Consider the following 23041-nt stretch of genomic DNA (forward strand, 5'->3'; position numbering starts at 1 on the left):
CTGTAGGGGAAGGCATTTCTGTTCAATTCCTCTAAGTATGACATGTCATTCCTACCTGAAGTGCAGTTTAATGGTTCTCCAGAAGTTTCAGTTGGCAATGTTTAAAATAGGTCTCTTTGTCTGCTTATCACTTTAATGAGAAGAATTTCATTGTCTCCCACAAAGCTTATAAACGTTGTCAGCCTGAAGTAAACTTTCTCACAATCAAAAACTATCCTCTATTTATAGTTGAATAAGAGTTTTTGTTTTATTGAAAATAAATAGTAGGATTATATTAAATAGCTTCCCCTTTCTGCTATGAAGACTTCCTATTATTACCGGGACAAGCAGCATTCACTGTAGATTATCTTTAACTTCATAAGCACGTTTGTTTTTCGGCATTTTTATGGCCTTTCCAGGAGTTTCCTTTAGATTGATCTGAATTTTAAATCTTCGTCTATTTATCCGTCTGTGGGGGATTTGGGGAGAAGGGGGAGTGCGCCACAGTGCACCTATTAAGTCAGAGGACAGCTTGAAAGAACTGATTCTTTCCTTCTGTGTGTCCCTGGGAAAGGAACTGAGGTCATCAGGCTTGATCACAGGCACCTTTGCCCCTGAGCCATGATGCTGACCTCTACTCTGAATTTTCATATGTATGTATCTGTACATGAGTGTTCTCTCTCTCTCTCTCTCTCTCTCTCTCTCTCTCTCTCTCTCTCTCTCTCTCTCTCTCTCTCTCTCTCTGTGTGTGTGTTTCAGTGTCTAGCTTCTTTCTCTGCCTCTGCCCCTCTGCCCCTCTGCCTCTCTGCCCTTCTGCCCCTCTGCCCCTCTGCCCCTCTGCCTCTGCCCCTCTGCCCCTCTGCCTCTGCCCCTCTGTCCCTCTGTCCCTCTGCCCCTCTGTCCCTCTGCCCCTCTGCCCCTCTGCCCCTCTGCCTCTGCCCCTCTGCCCCTCTGCCCCTCTGTCCCTCTGTCCCTCTGTCCCTCTGCCCCTCTGCCCCTCTGCCTCTGCCCCTCTGCCCCTCTGCCCCTCTGCCCCTCTGCCCCTCTGCCCCTCTGCCCCTCTGCCCCTCTGTCTCTCTGCCTCTTCTCTGCCTCCTCTCTGCCTCTCTGCCTCTACCTCTACCTCTGCCTGACTCCAGGGCATTTTCAGTACAAGATACTCAAAGCCTTGAGGGATTATCCAGTGGTTGCAGAAGGACTCAGCAGTAGTCTGTAACTCCAGAAGCTAAGTTTATAAGATTGTTCTAGAAGACCAGATGTTGTATTGCTAATTTACAGGAGAAATAATTTCTGATGCAAGAACCAGAAAATTTGAAGTCCACATCAGCACTGTTTTGCTTGTTGCTGTTGATCTGGTTTTTTTATTGTTTGATTGATTTAGTTATATGGGAAATTAAAGCCAAAATACACTCAGCCCAGATGAGCATCAAGGACCCTGTGTGGGCAGACCTACATGGACCACAAATAAGCTTAAGATTGAGTATGGAATCAGAACTTGGGAAGGTGGATGAAGCAGCCTGTATCCATCATCGAGTCTCCCTCCACCCCTCCAGATACTGCCCTCTTACCAAGCGGGACATTGTGTACAGACCCATCTTTTCAACCATCTCTGTTTTCTGATGGATAGTGTCCTTCTTCATGTAGTAACCAGCCAAGCAGCATATTGTCAAGTCCAATCTGGGAAATGGGGTCTGGAAGCCTGTCTGATTCCTTCCCATCCATCCTCTACTAGCTTTACAAGGGAAAATGCCATTCCCTCACAAATAACGTTTTACAGAAGAATCTCTGTGTGAGCTAGTGTACTGGCTGGTTTTGTGTGCCAACTGCACACAAGCTGGAGTTATCACAGAGAAAGGAGCCTCCCTTAAGAAAATGCCTCTGTGAGATCCAGTATAAGGTATTTTCTCAATTGGTGATCAAGGGAGAAGGGCCTAGCCCATTGTGGGTGGTGCCATCCCTCGACTGGTAGTCTCGGGTTCTATAAGAAAGCAGGCTGAAGGGTTGGGGATTTAGCTCAGTGGTAGAGCGCTTGCCTAGGAAGCACAAGGCCCTGGGTTCAGTCCCCAGCTCCGGGGGAAAAAAAGAACCAAAAAATAAAAAATAAAAAAAGAAAGAAAGGAAAAGAAAGAAAGCAGGCTGAGCAGGCCAGGGGAAGCAAGCCAGTAAGCAGCATCCCTCCATGGCTTCTGTACCCACTCCTGCCTCCAAGTCCCTGCTTGAGTTCCTGTCCTGACTTTCTTTGGTGAAGAAAAGCAATGTGGAAGAGTAAGCTGAATAAACCCTTTCTTCCCCAACTTGCTTCTTGGTCCTGATGTTTTGTGTAGGAATAGGGACCCTGACTAAGACAGCTAGAGAGATGATTCAGCCACTAAGAGCACTTACTGCTGTTATGGAGGGCCCAGTTTCAGTTCCCAGTTCCCACATCAGATGACTCATAACTCTATGGGGATCTGATGCCCTCTTCTGGCCTCTGTGGACACATCATACATGTGTTGCACTTACATACATGCAAACAAAACACATAAAACATAAAAATTAATTTAAAAAATTTAAAGACTATGATCTTGTGATCTGCTTCCCACCCCTTCTGAGCTTACAACTCTCAGTGATGGGTTTTGGTTTCATTTTTTTGTTTCTTTGTTGGTTAGTTAGTTGGTTGGTTGGTTGGTTGGAGTCAGTATTTTATGTAGCCCAGGCTGGCCTTGAACTCTATTCTTCCTGCCTCTACTGCCAGAATGCTGAGATTACAGGTATGAACCTATGTGTCTCAGTTAATTTTCCTGTTACTGTAGTAAAATAGTCTGACAAAAGCATCTTAAACCAGAAGTTTTACTTCGGTTCACAGTAACTCAACACAGTTCCCAGCATGGCATGGGAAGCCTAGTGATGGGAGCTTGAAACAGTCAGGCCTCTCACATCCTTGATCAGGAATCAGAATAAACAAGAGGAGGGGCTTGGCTATGAAGCCTCAGGCCCTAACACCAGTGACCCACTCTCTCCAGAGAGGCTGCACCTCTTAAGGGTTCCACAACCTTCCCTCACACTACCTGCGGACCATGTGTTCAAACAGGCAAACCTATGGGGATCAGTCACATTCAAACAACAATAGTAGGCAATAATTTACAGGCTGAGCCACATCGCTAGCCATTGAGATTCTGGTTTTGCTCTTTTCGTTTTAGAGGTTTTGTTATTGTTTTATTTTTAAAATTTGTATATGTTTATTGAATGCTTAATTGTTATATAAGGACATTTTGTGCAACTATATATTGCACATTGAGCATGTGTCCCCTACCCTGACCCTTTCTCAACCCTACCCTGTCCCATTAATCCTCTTTGTTTCTCTAAATAAATTCACTTCTACTTTCGTGTTTCATATATGTGTGTATACACATGCATTTTGTATATGTATATGTATGAACACATACATACACACACATATATTCACATATATGTATACAGATGTACATATATCTACATGAGTGTACATATCTATATAACAACCCAGCAACCACACAGCAGAGAAGCACTGTCTTTGTCTTTCTGAAGCTGGCCTTACTCAGTATGATTATCATCAAACTCTGTTCATTGTGACAGAAAACACCTCCATTGTGCATAGACCACATCTCCTTCATTCATCCCTCTGTCCTTGGATACTTAGCTTGAGTCTGCGACTTTGCTGTTGCGAACAAGTTACAATAAGGGTTGATGTCCAACAACCTCTATGATACATTAACTTAAAGTCTGCTGAGTAATAAGCATTGATGTCCAACGGCCTCTATGATACATTAACTTAAAGTCTGCTGAGTAAGTATCCAGGAGTGATATAGTAGATTAATTTCTTGAAAACCCTTTCTATGGGTTTCCGTAGTTCCTGAATTAGCTCATAGTCAAGACCTGCACATGGCTTTCCCCATGCTCATCCTCAGCAGCATTCATTGTCACTTTTTTTCTTAATGACTGCCATTCTGACTGAGGCGATGTGAAATCGCAATATAGTGTTAATTTTCAATTCTCTGATGGTTAGTGAACTCAGTTGGACATTTTCTCATGTGCTCTTTTTATTGGTCACTTGTGCTTCATCTTTTTGAAAATTCTATGTTCATTTCATTAGTCATTGATGGGTTGATTGATTGAGACAAAGTCTCTCTATGTAGTCCTCCTAGAACTTGATATGTGGAACTGGGAGGCCTCAAACTCAAAAGATCTTCTGTCTCTGCCTCTCAGGTACTGGGATTGAAGACATGCGCCACTATATCCAGACAGTCCATGTCTTTATTGAGCTGCTTGGTTTCTTATTGTCCTGCTTTCCCGTTCTTTCTCTATTCTAGTGATTCATTTCTCTCAGATATGTGACTGACAAAGATGCTCTGCCATTCTATGGTGTCTCTTCCCTTGATGATTTGTTTCATCTGCTGTGAAGATTTTTAATCTCATGAGAGGCGATCTGTCTGATGCTGGCATTGTTTTCTTAGTAGCAGGGATAGCAGAAGCCCTTATCTGTGCCTGTCTTGAAATGCTGTCCTACTTCCCACAGCAGTTTCAGCATCTCATGTCTTATGTTGAGGTCTTTGATCCATTTAGCATTGATTGTTGTAAAAGAGGAGATAGAGTTTCATTTTTCTATGTGTGGATCTCTACTTTTCTCAGCACCAAGGCTGTCTTTCTGTCTTTGGCACCTTTCTCATAGATTATATGACTGAAGCTATGCTAGGTTTGTATCTGGGTCCTTTCTCTGTTCATTATAGATGTCTTCCTTTTATTTGATTAACTATATTTCTAAATAATTAGTATTTTCAGTGTTACTTTTTTTTTCTTTTTTTGGAGCTGGGGACTGAACCCAGAGCCTTGTGCTTGCTAGGCAAGCGCTCTACCACTGAGCTAAGTCCCCAACTCCTTCAGTGTTACTTTGAATCAGGTATTTTTCCTAACTTCTTTCACTGAGAGTACATTGCTGATATGTGAAGATCATTTTGTTTAAAAAAAATATTGATTTGATACACTGCAACTTCTAATAGTATAGGTAGCTAGGCAGTGGTGACATAAGCTTTTAATTCCAGCACTCAGAAGACAGAGGCAGGAGTCTCTCTATGAGTTCAAGACCAGCCTGGTCTACAGAGGAGTCCCAGGGCAGCCAAAGCTACACCTTGTCTCAAAAAAAATTTTTTAAAGCAAGCAAACAAACCGAAAACCAAAATAAACATGCCAGAAACCTCACAGCCTGGAGCAGGCTGAAACAAGACAGAGTAGGACTCTGGTGTGACTTTAAAGACTGAGGGTCTCTGGATGTTCTAGCTCTCTACCTATAGTGAATGTGATGATAACTTCTAAAAAGTCCTAAAAACTTTCTTGTTAATTCTGAGGGTTAAAAGCCTCTGGATTGGGGTTGGGGATTTAGCTCAGTGGTAGAGCGCTTGCCCCAGCTCCGGAAAAAAAGAACCAAAAAAAAAAAAGCCTCTGGATTAGTCGATTAACACCTGAGCCTAACAGTAGGGTGTGGAGGTGGGGATTAAGTAATGTAGCCTTTGGTTCTATACCCCCAGGAATCATGAGATTCTAACTTTCAGCTGCTAGTTGAAGTCACAAGAAGAAAAAGGAAAATTTTGAAAAGTAATTTTATCGTTTATTTCCAAGTTGTAAAAAGTTTCCTGTGAAAGCTCTCTAAGAAAAAAGGGAAAACGGAATGAATGAAAAAGGGGGGTAAGGGAAAATTTGCCCTCCTCTCTTTGTCCTCAGAATTTATACATCTATCAGAATACATTATCACATGGTAAAGAGGTCATCAAAAGTATATACATAAATTCAAATCATAAATCGAATAAGAAGTTTACAACAGAGAGTGTTTACAAGCATATATCCATTAGGAGTAATTATCTCGTTAACATTAATAACCTGTCACGACTCCACAAGCTCACTGAGAGTTAAAAAACATAACTAAATTATTAGTGGTTTTGTATAGATAAATCCACTCAATATTTTATTTTCTGCCCTAGCAGCTATATAAATCATTAGTTCCCTTTTTATGATCTTTGGTTAATGGTTTTACAACCTCTTGGAATGTGCTCTGAGTAGGAGAAAGTCTGGTTACTATCCAGAAGCAATTAACTGATGACACATGGGAGACTGGCAGAGTTCTCACTGAAGTTCTGACTATCAGAAAAGGACCTAATAGCAGTCCCACTATAAAAGAGCTTAATAAATACAGTTATAATTTTAGAAATTCTTATGAGATCATCATTAAGAATTAAGAAGTTGTCTATTTGTTTATATAGCCTCACTACAAGACAGTACTTCTTCATAGATCTTCAGAGATCTGCTCAAAAGGGTGGGCTAATGCCTAGTGACTGTTATGTATGTTTTAATAATAACAGGAAAAGCATATTAATAGCAGGAATCTTTCCTAAAATGATTTTCTCCTGGGCCTGGCCTATGGGAGCAAATCTGTCGTGAATTATTATAATCTGAGGCAGAGCATCTCAGGAAGACCACCTGCTAGTTATTAGCTTGTCCTATGATGGCTCCTGACACAAATATGTGTTACAACAACCAGCTTAATTCTTAAATTACAAATAGTAACTCAAAGAAAGGCTAAATGTAAAAGACATCACAAGCTGAAGAGATAGCTCAGAAGTTAAGAGCATTGGCTGCTCTTCAAGAGGACCCAGGTTTGATACCCAGCACCCACATAACAGCTCATATCTGTTCCTCACACCCTCACACAGACATTCACACAGACAAAATACCAATGAACACTAAAATAAATAATAATAAAATAACCTATTTATCTACTTATTTATTTTTTAATGGTATGGCTGTGTTTGTATGTGCACATATGTGTTCAAGGAGGCCAGAAATTGAGCATCAGATACCCTGGAGCTGGAGTTAGATACAGTTATGAGTCACCTGATGTGGTTGTTAGGAACTCCCAGCAGAGGTTTGTCAATCATTTTTTCACAGTGGGTTCTTGCTTGATTTTGTGTTGCATTCTTTCAATCTGTTACTGTCCTCCTTAATCTGTATCATTTCCTGCTGTCTAATTTAGGATTGGCTGCTCATTTTCTGAGAGTCTTTGAAGCACATCGTTGGAGTGACTATTTGATATCTCTCAGATTTGTTGTTGCTGCTGTTGCTTTTGTGTTTTGAGACAAGGTTTCTCTGTGTGGCCCTGGCTGTCCTGGAACTTGCTCTGTAGAACAGGTTGGCCTCGAACTCAGATCCAACTGCCTCTGTCTCCCAAGTGCTGGGATTAAAGGCATGGGCCATCACACTGACTGAGTTCTCAGTTTTTAACATGAGGACTTATTGCCACAAACTTTCCTCTTAGGACTAAGTTGGGTGTGTCCCAGGTAAAATAAATATGTTTTCGTTACCATTTTTCTTCAGAATTTTTAAATTTTCTCTCTTATTTCTTGGATGACTCACTGTTCATTCAAAAACATGTCTTTTAGTCTCCAAGAATTTATGTGGTTTCTGTAGTTTTTCTTGTATAGATGTCTAGATTTACTTCACTATGGTCTGACACAAGGAATTATCTCACTTTTTTATTTATTTAGACTTGATTCATATCCTAGGATATGATCAGTTTTGGAGAAGGTTCTATGTGCTGCTGGGGGGGGGTGTGTATTCCCTATTATTAAGTATAATATCCTGTATATGTCCAAGTCCAGTTCACCCAATATTCTGAAGTTTCTTGGTTTTGTGTTGGGAAGCCCTATCCAAATATCAGAGTGGAGCTTTGAAGTCCTCCATTAGCATTGTGTCAGGTATGAACTGTTCCTTTTATTAAAGTCACAGTGTCCATCTTTATATCTTCTCATTAGTTTTGGTTTGAACTTTAGAGCGTCTGATGTCCAGGTGGCTGAGCCTGTTTCTTTGTGCTTTATATTGGTCTGCTCACTTATTTTGCATCCTTCAGTAGTTGTTTTGGTATCTTTGCCAGATAAGTGTATTTCTTGGAAACATACAGTTGTAATCCAGCCATTATTCTGTATATTTTTATTGGTAAGATGAGGTTTGCATTTAAGGTTATTATAGAAGGTATTTGCTATTTCCTGTTAGGTGGTGCTCTGGTTCACTGAACTATCTATCTATAGGTGTGTGTGTGTGTGTGTGTGTGTGTGTGTGTGTGTAACTGTAACATATTCCTTAGACAGTCAGCTAGAAAAGAGGGAAGGCTATTCAGGCCCAGGCTCACACTCACACCCTCCTAACCCATGAATAACCTCATTGCTTTGGGCCTGTGAATCATACAGCAAAGCAATATTGCACACTTCATGTTCAGGATGCAAAGAGAGAGGGGAAAGGCAAGATCTGGTGATACATGTCTGTAATCCTAGCTCTGGAGGCTGAAGCAGAAGGACCTGGAGTTCCAGGCAACCTAGAATCACCACAAGACCCTGTCTCAGAAAGGTGAACACAGAAAGAGAAAAGGTGAACACTGCAACAGGGAAAGGGGACTAGAGTCTCTGTCAAGTTTGGGCAAACACCCAATGACCTAGAGACCTCTCACTAGGCTCCATGATCTAAAATGTTCACCATCCCTTGTTAGTACCCCTCTGGGAGCAAATCTTGAGCATACATACCACTGGGGGACATTCAAGCTCCAAACTATCAGGGAAAGGAGGATTTTTTTTCTTTTTTTGATTATTATTTTTATTTGAATAATAATACTTTATATCCCAGTCACAGCTCCCCACCTCCCTCCTCTTCTTCCAGTCCCACCCTCACAAATTCCTCCCTCATTCTCCCCTCCCCTTTTCTGAGGAGGAGGGGAAGCCCCTGTTGAGTACCACCCTGACCTGGAACATCAAATTACACCAGGACTAAGCACCTCCTCTCCCACTAAAGCCCTACCAGGCAGGCCAGCTAGGAAAAGGAGATCCAAAGGCAGCAGCAGTGTCAGAGACAGTCCCCACTCCAATTGTTAGGAAGACCCACAGAAAAACTACACTGCACATCTGCTGCAAATGTGTAGGACGCCCAGGTCCAGCCCGTGCATGCTCTTTGGTTGGTAGTTCAGTCTTTGTGGGAGATTTCTTTCTTTACTCCCTTCAACCCAACAACATGAGTTATTACCCAGGAAAAGGAGGAGCAGCAGACCTAGACCAAGATCTCTTGGCAGCTTAACAATACTTCCAACAAGCCCAGGCTCTTGGCTTGCTGTCAAATATGAGTGCCTTGTGAGGTTTCTTTTTCTTTGATTTTTGTTTTAACATGAAGGAAATTGTATCAGAGGATCCAGAAAATTTACAGAACTTTAAAATTCATATCAAAATGTCCAAATTTGGATTGTTTTCCACACTACAGACATACAATCCGCCATACCCCTGGCTTCTGCAAATGTTCCCTGACCCCATACACACCACTGCACTACCTCTCTCATCATCCTCCCTCCTGGAGCCAAGCTTCCTGCCCTCAGTATCTGTGCCCTATTCCTTGCTCTGCCCCATGCTTCAGTGTGTACACCACACACACACACACACACACACACACACACACACCACACTATATACACACACCACATCCACCACACACACACACATATACACATACCACATATACCACGCGCACACACATACACACATACACACCCCATACACACATATACACAATATACACACACATATATACACACATCACAACATCACACACACACATACCACATAAACCAGGCACACACACATAGACATATACACACAACACACATACACACACATGTACACACATCACATACACACACATATGTACACACACATACACACATATATACACACCATATACAACATATGCATATACATACACCACACACACATATGCACACCCACATGCATACCACATACACACATACACATGCACACTCACCACATACAACACACACACACACACACACACAACCACTGCCCTACTTCCCCCAGCCCCCCGCCCCATGACTGTGCCCCTTGGTGTTTGAAGTCAACATGTTGGTGACTCAGGGTCTTACTTGTTTCGTTTCAGAAATGGGCCAAGTTTAAGAGGGACTTTGATAATTTCAAGACGCAATGTATTCCCTGGGAAATGAAGATCAAGGACATTGAAAGTCAGTATATTTTGGCACCGCTGTTTTTAACTGCTTTCCTCATAGAAGTCTCCCCAAGGCTTGAAATCGGAGAGTACTCAGTCGTCTGGTTATATCATTTCATTGATTCTGTTGCATCAGGAAAGGTGGGCATTGGATGAGCATAGGAACCAGATTCAAATCCAGATTCCTCACTTTCTGGAGTGAGAGCTCAGGTGGCTCTGTTACCCCACAGAGTCTCAGGTTATCTCTCTGCAACGAGAAAACCGAGCCCTGGGTGTTTGTTGGACGGACTGGTATGAAAGCCAGTCATGCAGGCAGCGCTGGTTTCGCCACTGACACGTTTCACTGAGCCACCTCTCCTCTCCCAGGTCACTTTGGTTCTTCCGTGGCGTCTTACTTCATCTTCCTCCGATGGATGTACGGAGTAAACCTCGTCCTTTTTGGCTTAATATTTGGTCTAGTCATCATCCCAGAGGTAAGAACAGACCTCCATGTCCTCAGACAGTGTTGAAGAGGCTGTTCTGCGGCCAGCGTCTTCTCCTACACTTCCCAAATACTCCTTTTACTTTGCTACAATCTGTCTTTTTAGAAAAGGTATCGCTATATAGTCCAGGCTGCCCTCAAACTCATAATCCCCTTGCCTCATTCCTCCCAGGGCCATTAGGATAAGCATGCACCTCATGCACAGCTCTGTTTAAATTCAGCATTCATGCCAATTGCAGTTCAGGACACAACATGGAACCTTTCATTTATGCTTAAAATGAGAGAAAAATTAAGATTTCACTTAATTTTTTTCTTTTGCCCTGGAGAAAAAGAGAAGCAGACAAAACTAAGCAAAAGGTAAATAAATTGTAAGAAAAGACAGGGAGCTCCTCCACTCATGTGTACACACACACACACACACACACACACACACCACTGAGGTTACCTGCACTGTGGCTACACACAGACAAACCACATACACACATATGCATGCCACACCCACACCCACACCCACACATACATACACATACCACATCCACACATGCACAGGCCATACCCACACAGCCATACATACATATACATACACATATCACATACACCTCACACATATACACACACATACCACACACACATCCAAGTGCCACCCACCCCCCCACACACACATACACACACACACACACCACTGAGGCTACCTGCACCGTGGCTATACACAGACATACCACATACACACATATGCACACCACACCCACACCCACACATGCACACACATACCACACATACACATGCACACACATACCGCACACACCACACACACATACACACACATGCCATACACACATACATGTGCCACCCACATACCCACACATACACATACACATACACATACACATACACATACACATACACATACACATACACATACACATACACACACACCCCATACACCACACACACACCACTGAAGTTACCCATACTGTGGCTGTACTCAATTTTTTGCATGGGTGCTGGGGACTCTGACTCAGGTTCTCATGCTTACATAGCAAACACTCCTGAGCCATCTCCCCAGATCCAGTTTTGTGGAGTTTTTAAAAGCTAGATGATAGTTGGGCAAAAAGTAGTTAAGTATCATTATTATGACTGACCATACTTATGTATTACATATGCTACTTTAGGTGCAAAATATTTCCCAATAACAGAAAAAGTGAAACTCTGGAAAAAAGGAAACACAAGAGCTTGGGTGACACACAGGCCAGTCAGGATCAGACACAGAGAGGGCTGGTAGGGGATGCGGGGGTGGGGGGGAGAGAGAGAGAGAGAGAGAGAGAGAGAGAGACCTGAAAATATGAACCTGTAAATTGACCAGCAGTGCAGTGAAAACCAACACTAAGGCTACAAAACCTAAGACCAGCGTCGTGTGTCTCTATCCTCAGCATTTTTTTTGAAATTTCTACTTTAGCCAATAAGTCAAAAAATTGAATAGTTTGTATATTTTGTACTAAAAGCACAATTTATCTACAAATAATTTCACTGCAGAAGCCCCCAAATCTATGTATTCTACCAAAAAAGTGTTCAACTTTACATAAAAGACTCTATGAAGATGGTTAGAGTCATTAAAGACACGAAGATTGCCAACAAATCCCTCCACTATTACTATCAGATTTATAATACACTCAGAAACACTGACACAAGAATAATAAATCTATAAAGTAACTAGTAAATATTAATAGTCTAGGAGATCTTCATTATAAGCAATGTAAAGTTTAATGGTCAAAAAAATTAATCTCATATTTTTAAAAAGCCAATCTTGGGTCTAGAGAGATGGCTCGACTGTTAGAGCACCTATGCTCTTCAAGACTGATGTTCTAGCAAGTCAGGGGGCTCACAACCACCTGTAACTCCAGTTTCTGAGTGCCCCCATACACTCAGACACAGAGACACAGACAGACAGACATGTGCACATGCGTGTAGACATGCATACATGCACACACATGCATGGACACACAAATAAAAAATACTTCTTGAAAAGCCAGTGCATCCTAAATCAGTATGTAAAATTGATCCAATTCTGATCTCTCTCCTAAGTAAGGGTGTGAGTGAGGCCAGTCTCCCAGAAGGACATGGGATTTGTTAAATACACGTATGGCTGCTATTCACATTTTCTCCACTCACACTCTATCATCTGTCCCCCGGGAGGTGCTGATGGGCATGCCCTACGGAAGCATACCCAGAAAGACGGTGCCTCGGGCTGAGGAAGAAAGAGCCATGGACTTCTCTGTCCTTTGGGATTTTGAGGTATGAACCATGATGTCAACGAACCTCCATTTCGCCATTATAAAGCTGATGTTCTTCACTCTCAAAGTCAAATTTCAGCCCCTCAGAAATGAGTGACAGCAAATTAGAGTAAGTTCCCAGGGGACCCAGCGACACTGCTCCAAGGGATTTCCTTATCCTCTCTTTCACTCAGGGGTCCCTAGGAAAACATCCTATAGGTAAGTAGGTAATGTGAATATTACACTGAGTTGTTGAGAAGTGATACTTTCTTCAAATAGACCCTTGTTAAACAAAATGCTTCCCCAACCATTTGCCTACACCCTGCTCAATTTATCAGGGCTGCTGTCAGGATGCCTTGCCTTGTGTGTAGACGGTGACATCTCCATTTCCTCTGCTGCCAGAGTGAACTTTGTAAAACGCAGGTGGAGCATGTCCCTGTCCTACTTCAGCTAACTCTTGCTTCCCATTCCCAATGGGAAGTTAAAGCCAATGCTCTTCATGGAGCTTACAAAAGAACCCTGTGTGCCTCTGTTTGTCAAGGCCTCACAAGTCAGTGTCCCATATTACCAAGTCAAGGACATCTCTGCACACACAGCACTGCGGTGCCTCACCCCCTGCTGGTGGACCTGTGCCTGGAATCTTCTTCCTCACCCTCCATGCCTCTCATCTGTAGTTTCAAAGGGTTCCTGGGGTCATGTTGCTTGGCAACAGTATTGCCTACAATGTCATGGGCTGGCATCCTTCAGCTCTAGAGTCAACCTTGAGTCTCCTCAGAAATGAGTAACGAGTTGCAGTAATTTCCCAGGATACCCAGCCACATTGCTGTCAAGGATGGTTTTTACATTTTCTTACCCAGGAATCCCCATTGAAATCTCTTACCTACCAAAAGCAAATGGAATTCATCCAACAGCAATGCCTTATGTTGTATTCACAAAGAAACCTAAATCAGTGCTATTCTTGACTAATATAAGGTCTACTCACTACTCAAGTCAAGTGCACTTAAAAGTCAAAAATAAAACAAGGACAAATGAAATGGCTCAGAGAGTAGGCATACCTGCCAGTGAGACTGATAAACTAGGTTTGGTCCTAAACGCACATGGCAGGAGAGAATTGATTCCTGTAGGTTGTCCTCTGACCTCCACATGTGTACCATGGCACTTGTACATCTACAAACGAATGCACACACACACACACACACACACACACATGTGTACATGCATGGATGCAGGAACACACATACATAGTTGTCTGGGGTCATTTTGAAATGTTACAGAAGTCCACAAACCCTTGTTTATTTCTGGCCTCCACATATATTGCCCCCACAGTCAGGAAGCAAAGAAATGATTACTAGTCACTTAAGAACCTGGTTATCGAACACAATAGCTTGAAGCTATGCACTCTTGGGTGCACATGCTGGGCAATATTTTCACATACATACACACATTCACCTCTCCTTCCTGAATCTCCATGCACTCCTCAATGGAAGAATGATGAAGGGACAGACGATGACTGTGGATGGCCTCTGGAAACACTATGAATTCAATATTTAGGATTCTTCCTCTGTAGACCTGCTTTAAAACTCTGAGACAGAAATCCTTGATAGAATGGAAATGTACAATTTATCTCTCATCTGAGGTTATAAACATTTTGGATGTCTTTCCTACAGGGCTACATCAAATATTCTGCTCTCTTCTATGGCTACTATAACAACCAGAGGACCATCGGATGGCTGAGGTACAGACTGCCCATGGCTTACTTTATGGTGGGGGTCAGCGTGTTTGGCTACAGCTTGATGATCGTCATTAGGTCGTAAGTATAAGGTTCTTGTGTGATTAAATATAAAAGTGGGGTTGTGTATATGTAAGTTGTATATGAGTAAGTTAATAAGTAGGGTTTGATCTTTCTTTGTTCAAATGACTATCCTCTGACTCCTCTGTGTGTGTTTACTTTCCTGTGATATACTTCAGGAGGAAAGAAACAAGCAGTAAACAATTACAAAGCTTCTAGTTCCTTGTCACTGCTATAACGAGGTAACTGACAAAGGTAACTTATGGGAGAAAGGTCTTATTTGGGCTCACAGTTCTAGGATACAATAGGTCATGGCAGGGATGCTCTGGTGGCAGGAGCGTGAGGCAGCTGGTCACATTGCCTCCACAGTCCGGAAGCAGAGAGATGATTGCTAGTCACTTGAGTTGTCACCTTTCTGTTTGCCTGTTTCATCTTACCTGACCCAGCCTCTCATACTCCCTGCTGCTCAGCCCCATGGGAACCACAGAGTTCCAATCATGGGTTTCACCAGATAACGTGGGAGTTTTGTGCTCTCCCTGATTCTACCTTGCCTGTGGACCGGACTTGCTGTTACATAGGACCAAGGTGGTTTGGGTTAATCACAGAAACATCCCATATTCATGCTCAAGAATGATGTCCCTTCATCCTACTTCCACTGCAGAGTGCATGAAGATTCAAGGAGAGGTGAATGTGTATATGCATGTGAGCACATGTGCCTAGCATGTGTGCCCAAGAATGCATAGTTGAGTTGCTCCTTTTTATTCAGTCCAGGACCCTAGCCCATGGCATAGTGCCACTAGCAGTTTGGTCTTCCCAACTCCACTAACCTAGTCTAGATAACCCCTTACCAGCATGTCCAGAGCCATGTCTCCTAGGCGATTCTAGATCTTGTCAAGTTGACATTCATTGTTAGTGATCAGACCAAGCCACTGCAGATTGTGAAGTATTCAAAATAAGCCAGCTAATATGTGAAGCTCTGGGAAATGAGCTTTATGAAATGGAAACCCTCTAAATGAGGCAGAACACGGACGGTGGTGTGAAAGTTTGAAGTGTGTGGCGTAAGCAGACGAAGCACAATGGCAGCAAATGATTCCAGAATTTCTATCGGAACAGCCATCCAGTTTCCCAAACTAGCAAAAGGCTACTGTAGCTTGAGACAGAGCATAGGACCTGATAAGGTGGCTGCAGACCTGTTTCTGCTTTTCTCCAGGGCTCAGTCACCTCAGGAATGAATGAATGAATGAATGAATGAATGAATGAATGAGTAAATAAATGTTCCAATACTGTCATTTACACATATATAAATAATAGACCTATATCAGAAGAATTTGTATGGCTGTGTTTAATCATGGCAGTCTCTCTGGCCCTATCTCTACCTTCCTTGGTAGTCAAGATTGGCTTTTATATGTCAGTGTCTCTTTTATTCAGTTTTATATGAAAAAAAATATATATATATATGCTTTCTGACCAGTGAGCTCTGGGGATCCAGGGATCCATCTGTCTCTACTTCTCCAGCCCTGGAATTGCAAACACACCAGTTCTTTACCCAAGTGCTAGGAGCCCCAACTCAGGTCCCCTTGCCATTAGCAAGCACTTTAACAGTGAATCCACCTCCCCCAGCTTTACCTGTTCCTCTCAATTCATATTCTTTAAAGAAAACAATAGTTCAGACCATGAATATGGGATGTTTCTGTGACAAACCAAAAACACCTAGGTCCTATGGAACAGCAAGTCTAGTCAACAAGCAAGGTAGAATCAGGGGGAGCACAAAACTCCCACACTATCTTGTGAAACCATGATTGGAACTCTGTGGCTCCCACAAGGCTGAGCAGCAGGGAGTTCTGAGAGACTGGATCAGGTAAGATGAAACAGGCAGCAGACAAGGAAGGCCCAGGAACTTCCATCCAAGCTTGCTGAAGATTGTATTAACCAGATCATCTAACCAACATGTTCAAGAGTTACTGAGTTTGGGGGTTGGGGATTTAGCTCAGTGGTAGAGCACTTACCTAGCATACACAAGGCCCTGGGTTCAGTCCTCAGCTCCGGAAAAAAAAAAAGAGTTACTGAGTTTGTGTTGAATATTATTTATTTTATTCATGTATATGAGCATTTTTGCCTATGTGTATGTATGTGTACCAAATGTGTGCCTGATGTCCAGGAAGGTCAGAGGAGAGTATCAGGTCCCCTGGACCTGTAGTTATAAACAACATAGCCATCATGTGGTTGTTAGGAATAGAACCTGGGTCCTCTGCAAGAGCAGCAAGTGCTCTAACCACTGAGATATCTCAGCCCAAGTTGCTGAGTTTTTTGTTTTTTTTTTTTTTTTGGTTCTTTTTTTCAGAGCTGGGGACCGAACCCAGGGCCTTGCGCTTCCTAGGCAAGCGCTCTACCACTGAGCTAAATCCCCAACCCCAAGTTGCTGAGTTTTATATCAGAAAAATACATACCTCTAGCCAAGGAAATTAGATGGCTTAGAAAGACATGCTTGTGTTTAAGAATAAGGTTCCCAGATTCTCAGACACATTTGAGTTTGAGAATCCCAGGTTCTCAGACTGGGACCCAAACTGGTTTGACCCAACTGAGTTGAACCTCAAGATATTCAATGCAAAAACAAAAAACAAGGGAATATCCTGTATCTTTCAGACTTGTTATCTAATTGACACCATGGGTGCTTGTAGGTAACTTTAAATTTTGGGAGGACAGTTCTCTGGATATAATCAAAATTGTCCTAGCTAATGTCCCTCCCCGCCTTGTCTATTCATTAGAGTCATCCTGTGCCCAAGACTGACTTAGGCCAAGGATCCCATTGGCTGTTGTAATAGAAAATAGATAGGTGTAACAACAGTAACTTATGTTCTCTAGGATGGCCAGCAATACCCAGGGTAGCACCAGCGAGGGGGACAGTGACAGCTTCACGTTCAGCTTCAAGATGTTCACCAGTTGGGACTACCTCATCGGGAATTCAGAGACAGCAGACAACAAATATGTCTCCATCACCACCAGCTTCAAGGTAGTGAGCCTGGGGCTATTCCTCCTTCCCAGGGAAGCTCTGGGTCCCTCTAGCCACTGGGAAGCTTCCCCCACCTGGACGGTGGGAAATGGGGGTCTCCAAATAAACAACCTGTGAGAACTGTATCAGTACACACCTTCTAAAATGTTACTCACAACAGGGGCACTAAGAATCTTTCTTACATGATAGAGAATCCTGACTTCTGAAGTCTGGTCCTGCCTCTTCCTTCATGACGTTTCTTTCTGGTAGAGTTCATGGAAGGACAACTCACGTCAACTGTCTCTATATGCTAGAATTGCATAAGGAGCTTTAAAACTGTCCTGCCCAGGGCCTTTAAGATTCTTATGTGATTGGCTGCAATGTTATTGTTGCTTAGATTGGCTGCTTGTTCTCCAAGTATTAGATCACCCATTTAAGGATGTGGAAATGTAAGAATTGATGTTGTATTTCTTACAATCTATGTCCCTTATAGTCCTCATTATTTTGTTCCCAAGGAATTCGAAGTGGGCTGGTGAAATATAGTTCAGCCAAAATAAATAACCGTCATGGTGGTATACACTTGAAATCCTGGCATGTGGGAATGAAAGTAAAAGGATCATGAATTTGAGGCCAGGCTGGGCTATTATACAGCAAGACTGTGTCTCAATCAAGCAAACATGAACCAGACAGTAATTAAATGAACAGAGGCAGAAACTAGTATGGGAACATTGCATGTTATTATTGTTTCTCAGAAAAACTACTGCAAGCCTTTAAGACAGGGGTCTCATTATGTAGTTTAGTGTAGCCTTGAACTTGTGATCCTCCTGGCTCAGCTTCCTAAGTGCAGGAATTAGAGGAATGCTCCACTATACTTGGATTTCACTCCAAGCTCTTGATAGCTTCTCCTGCCTGGCTTGGCAGGCTCTTTCCTGATGACTCAGCACTTACTGTACAGCAGCTGTGCTCAGCTCCCTTCTCACTTAGCTCTTCCTCCCACTGTCAACAAAAGATTGGAGCTTACCATCTACCAAATGGGTTTACTAGGCAGGAGTTCTTTCACCTGGCAGTGGGTGGATAAGGCGCCAACTCAGTTCTGTTCTCTCCTCTCAGCCATCTGCAGCCATGGGCAGGAAAGGCTAGAGTGGCTGTGACTCTAGGCCAGACCAAAGGTCATGCCATCCTAGAATAAAACAATTAGGAATAAAGCTTTTTCTACTGAAAGCAGAAGTAATACACACATAACTGGGACCACCAAGACCAGCAGAATAATGGTCCACATGAAGCAAAAAGGATGCCAGTTTCAACACAACTCAGTAGCAGATATTAGTTCAAACGTTGATATTCTGGCCCTGATATTTTAGGCATATTCAAACACAGTACAATTTGAAGAAAATTTTTCTGGGAATAACTAACTCAAGCACATGTATAAAATAAAACTTAAAACCTGACAACGTTGTACAGGAGTCCAGTCCAGCATCAGTTCTTTGAGGAAGGCAGCAATGGGGCAAGGCCAAAGTTTATTTATCTTTGGCAATTCTTCTATCTATAACTCTTTGCTATCCTAAGGCCAAAAGCATTGGCTTCTGGTAATAAAATCTTTCTGTTAGCAGCAGGGGATTAGGAAGAAAAAAGCTAAATTGGTAGGGCTCTCTTCTCTCTGGCTCAAGCACCTCTTGCTGGCCAGGCAAGGGGCTTGGATTTGTTAACTCTTTGTGAATCAGGAAGAAAAGAGGGAAAAAAAAGATAATCTTTTACATAGACAAACAGACATAGACATATATACATTTGGTAGATAAGGCAGAGCCACACAAGCCACCACTTTATTTCTTCTCTCTAGCCTTTTTATATCTTCTTAGACAAAAGTTCTTTTGAAAATTACCTCATAGATAAAATATAACATAAAAGGGGAGTTACAGGGGTTGGGGATTTAGCTCAGCGGTAGAGTGCTTGCCTAGCGAGCACAAGGCCCTGGGTTCGGTCCCCAGCTCCGGGGGAAAAAAAAAAAGAAAAGGGGAGTTACAGAAAGATGTTGATAGTTAAGTTCAAAGCAGTGTTTCATTCTTTAAGCTCATTATAAGTTCAAAGCCACAGTTTCACATGGCCTTGCTTTATCATAGTGCATACCTGTGGTTTTATCCTTGGATCTGACCTAGAATGAATGTTTTTACTTGATCACAGATTTGTCCCAAGCTTCTTTTTCTTTTTAGTACAATCTATGAAAGTTCATTGTATTCTTTATTATGCAGTTTTTACTTACTATTCTATGAGGAGTGGGCACATTTTATTCTTGATTTTAACTTTATTATATCGTTCTGACAAAAAAAAAAAACCTAAAATAATCTCTTAAAACATTTTTCCTAAAATTAGGAATTCTATAAAATCTAGACAGCATTAAATCATGAAAGTTTGACTTTATGTTGATCTGCAAGAAATCTGCCCAATAGGGTGGGCTGATGCCCAGGAATCATTAGCCATGTAATAGTGACAGGAAAAGGCCTATCCGTAGTAAGAAACAATCCTGGGACAAAATCTCTGAAGGCCCTGAAATTCAAAGCTTGCCCATCTCAGCCATGCAAAGTGGTGAGCCATCCCCAGAAAACCTACTTGCATGCCTTTAGCCGTTCCTAGATGGCTCCTGACAACATTGAAACATTGTACATGTAACATCATCCAAGATGGGCCCTATGTGACTGGCTACATGTGACTTTTCAAGAGTCTAGGGGAAGATCCGGTGTGGTCTTAGTCATATAGATGTCACAAAGGTCACCAGGATATTAACCCCCTCTGCCCAGCCTTCTGAGCAGAAAACAGATTATACATTTTTCCCTTTGAAGAGACAACCCTGTGTGTTTAACATTTCTAATTTCCCTAGTGTTCACATGTGAGCACAAGGATGTCTGTGCCTCCTACACATAACAGGGTAGAGCTGAGGATTCTGTGAGCTAACATACACTAGTTGTCTGATGAGTTAGCTAAACCTCAGAGTGAACACAGTAACTGGAGATTGGTAGATAGAGAAGTCTTCTCCCAGGCACTGGGTCCAGGAGACCATGTTTTCCTACCAAGTCTCCCCATTACTGCACATATCTTCATAGAGAGTTACTGATACAGGACATAAGCATGATAAAAAATCAATTATATTTTTATACTAACAGAAAACAAACTGATTTAAAACTATATTTATGATAGTCCCCAAAACATAAATGTTTAGCCATAAATTTAAACTCTCCCTACCAAAAAATATGAGACACACATACAACCCCACACACACAAACAAAACAAACAAACAAACAAAAACAGCATTTACTATTAAGAGACCCTAAGAATAGAGATTGGCAAAATAGAGTTTGGGGAGAAAATCTAAAGTGCTACATACTTTTGTAAATAAAACTTTATTGAAACAAGAACATACACGTTTACTTACATATTGTCCATGGTTGTTCTCCTGCAGTACTGCCATGGCAGTGATGAGAAGTGAGAGAGACACATGGACTGCAGGCTCACAGTGTGATTCTACTGTGTGAATTTTATAGGTTATTTGACAACTCCTGTATTTGAAAGCTCAAGATTAAAATTTTAATCTGAGGGGCTGGAGAGATGGCTCAGAGGTTAAGAGCACTTCTCTTCCAGAAATCCTGGGTTCCATTCCTGGAAGCCACATAGCTGCTCACAACTGTCTATGACTCCAGTACCTAGGGATCTGACACCTGACACAGGTACTAGGCACACATGAGGTGCACACATATGCTGACAAAATATCCATAACACATAAAAAATAATAAAATAACAAAAAATGAATTAATGTTTCTCAATTTAAATTTACTTGGTCTATTGATCTAAAACAACCCTAGATAGCTCATTGACACCATTGTGGGCCTTTCTATATGCCATTTGGGCAATAATACTAACCGTCCTATTGGCTCACTGTTAGATTAAGAAATAGTTTGTGGAAAACACTTAGTACCGTGTCTAGCACCTAGCAAATCTCAGTTTTCATTATTACAAAATAACCAAACCCAAGATAACAATAACAGCAGAATATATATGTTTATAGACGATATCTATAACTCTCATAGGGTATTATGCTACCTTCTGTATTATTTATGGGAATATAGATACAACAGCCGTAGGTAGCTGGTCCTACTCACCTCTCTCGTTTTCACATGCTAAGGAATCTATAGTGGATGAACAAGAGAGTAGCAAAGAGGGGAATATTCACCTGACAAGATTCCTCCGTGTCCTGGCCAACTTTCTCATTCTCTGCTGTCTGTGTGGAAGCGGGTACCTCATTTACTTTGTGGTGAAACGGTCCCAGGAGTTCTCCAAAATGCAGAATGTCAGCTGGTATGAAAGGAATGAGGTAAGATGGGTGTCACCAGCGATGCCAAGACTGAGGGAAAATCCTGAAATCACTCTTTGCTATAAGCTGGGTGCCATTTGTGTGTGTGTGTGTGTGTGTGTGTGTGTGTGTGTGTGTATGTGTGTGTGTGTATCTTTGTGAGAGAGATTATTAATAATCTGTATATATTAATTAATTCTGAAAATTAATATAGTGGCAGTTATTCCTTAACCAGCTAGTTCCACACACACACACACCCAAACAACCGCATAGAGACCTTTTAATATTTCAAAGTTAAGTCACTCATCAGAGTCTCTGAAAGTCTGAATTACAAGCCTTGTCTTAAAAAGCAAAATTAAGCCCATCATGGCGGCATCTTCTTTTAATCCCAGCAGAGACAGGAGGATTTCTAAAGGTTTGAGCCAGGCCGCTCTACATAGTGAGTTCGAGGACAACCAAACTCCACAGCAAGACCCTGTTTCAAAACAAGTAAATATCACAGGGTAGAGAGATGGTTCGGGGTTAGTAACACTCTGTAGAAGACCCGTATTTAGGTCCCAGCATTCACATGGTGGCTCACAACCATCTGTAACTCTAGTTTTAGGGGACCAAGCATCCTCTTTTAGCCTCCACAGGCACCCAAGTATGCATGGATATACATATATACATGCAGGCTCAAACACTTAAATTTATTTCTAAAAATAAATGAGGGCTGGAGAGATGGCTCAGTGGTTAAGAGCACGGACTGTTCTTCCAGAGGTCCTGAATTCAATTCCCAGCAACCACATGGTGGCTCATAATCATCTGTAATGAGATCTGATGCCCTCTTTTGGTGTGTATGAAGACAGCTGCAGTATACTTACATAGAATAAATAAATAAATCTTTAAAAAATAAAAACAAAAATAAATGAATTACTTTATAAAGGCCAGTGATACTCTCTAATTTTCTTTTCCTTATAAATGAATTGTTTCTATTGCTAGAAGAATTTTCCTTTTTTAAGTTCAATAACTTCCCTAGAATATATTGTGGTGTATGTTGTTCTAGGTTGATATTCTCAGTTACATAGGAAATACATTCTGAATTTTTAAATTTAGGTAATTATATTTTGTTTTTATATTTAAAGAGTGGGTGATTGAA

At 41.9% G+C, this 23041-nt stretch overlaps 1 protein-coding gene across 1 annotated transcript in view; it reads left to right on the forward strand.

Moving 5' to 3' along the window:
* Tmc2 (transmembrane channel-like 2) overlaps positions 1-23041 on the forward strand; it is a 68058-nt gene that overhangs the window by 20935 nt on the left and 24082 nt on the right. The window contains 6 exon segments of the mRNA NM_001106510.1: positions 9970-10051; positions 10402-10508; positions 12710-12808; positions 14454-14596; positions 17438-17585; positions 21736-21924. Of these exon segments, the coding sequence (NP_001099980.1) occupies positions 9970-10051; positions 10402-10508; positions 12710-12808; positions 14454-14596; positions 17438-17585; positions 21736-21924 (768 nt within the window).

Source organism: Rattus norvegicus, chromosome 3, assembly GCF_021556685.1.
Source record: "Rattus norvegicus strain SHRSP/BbbUtx chromosome 3, alternate assembly SHRSP_T2T, whole genome shotgun sequence".
In the NCBI taxonomy this organism is placed as follows: domain Eukaryota; kingdom Metazoa; phylum Chordata; class Mammalia; order Rodentia; family Muridae; genus Rattus; species Rattus norvegicus.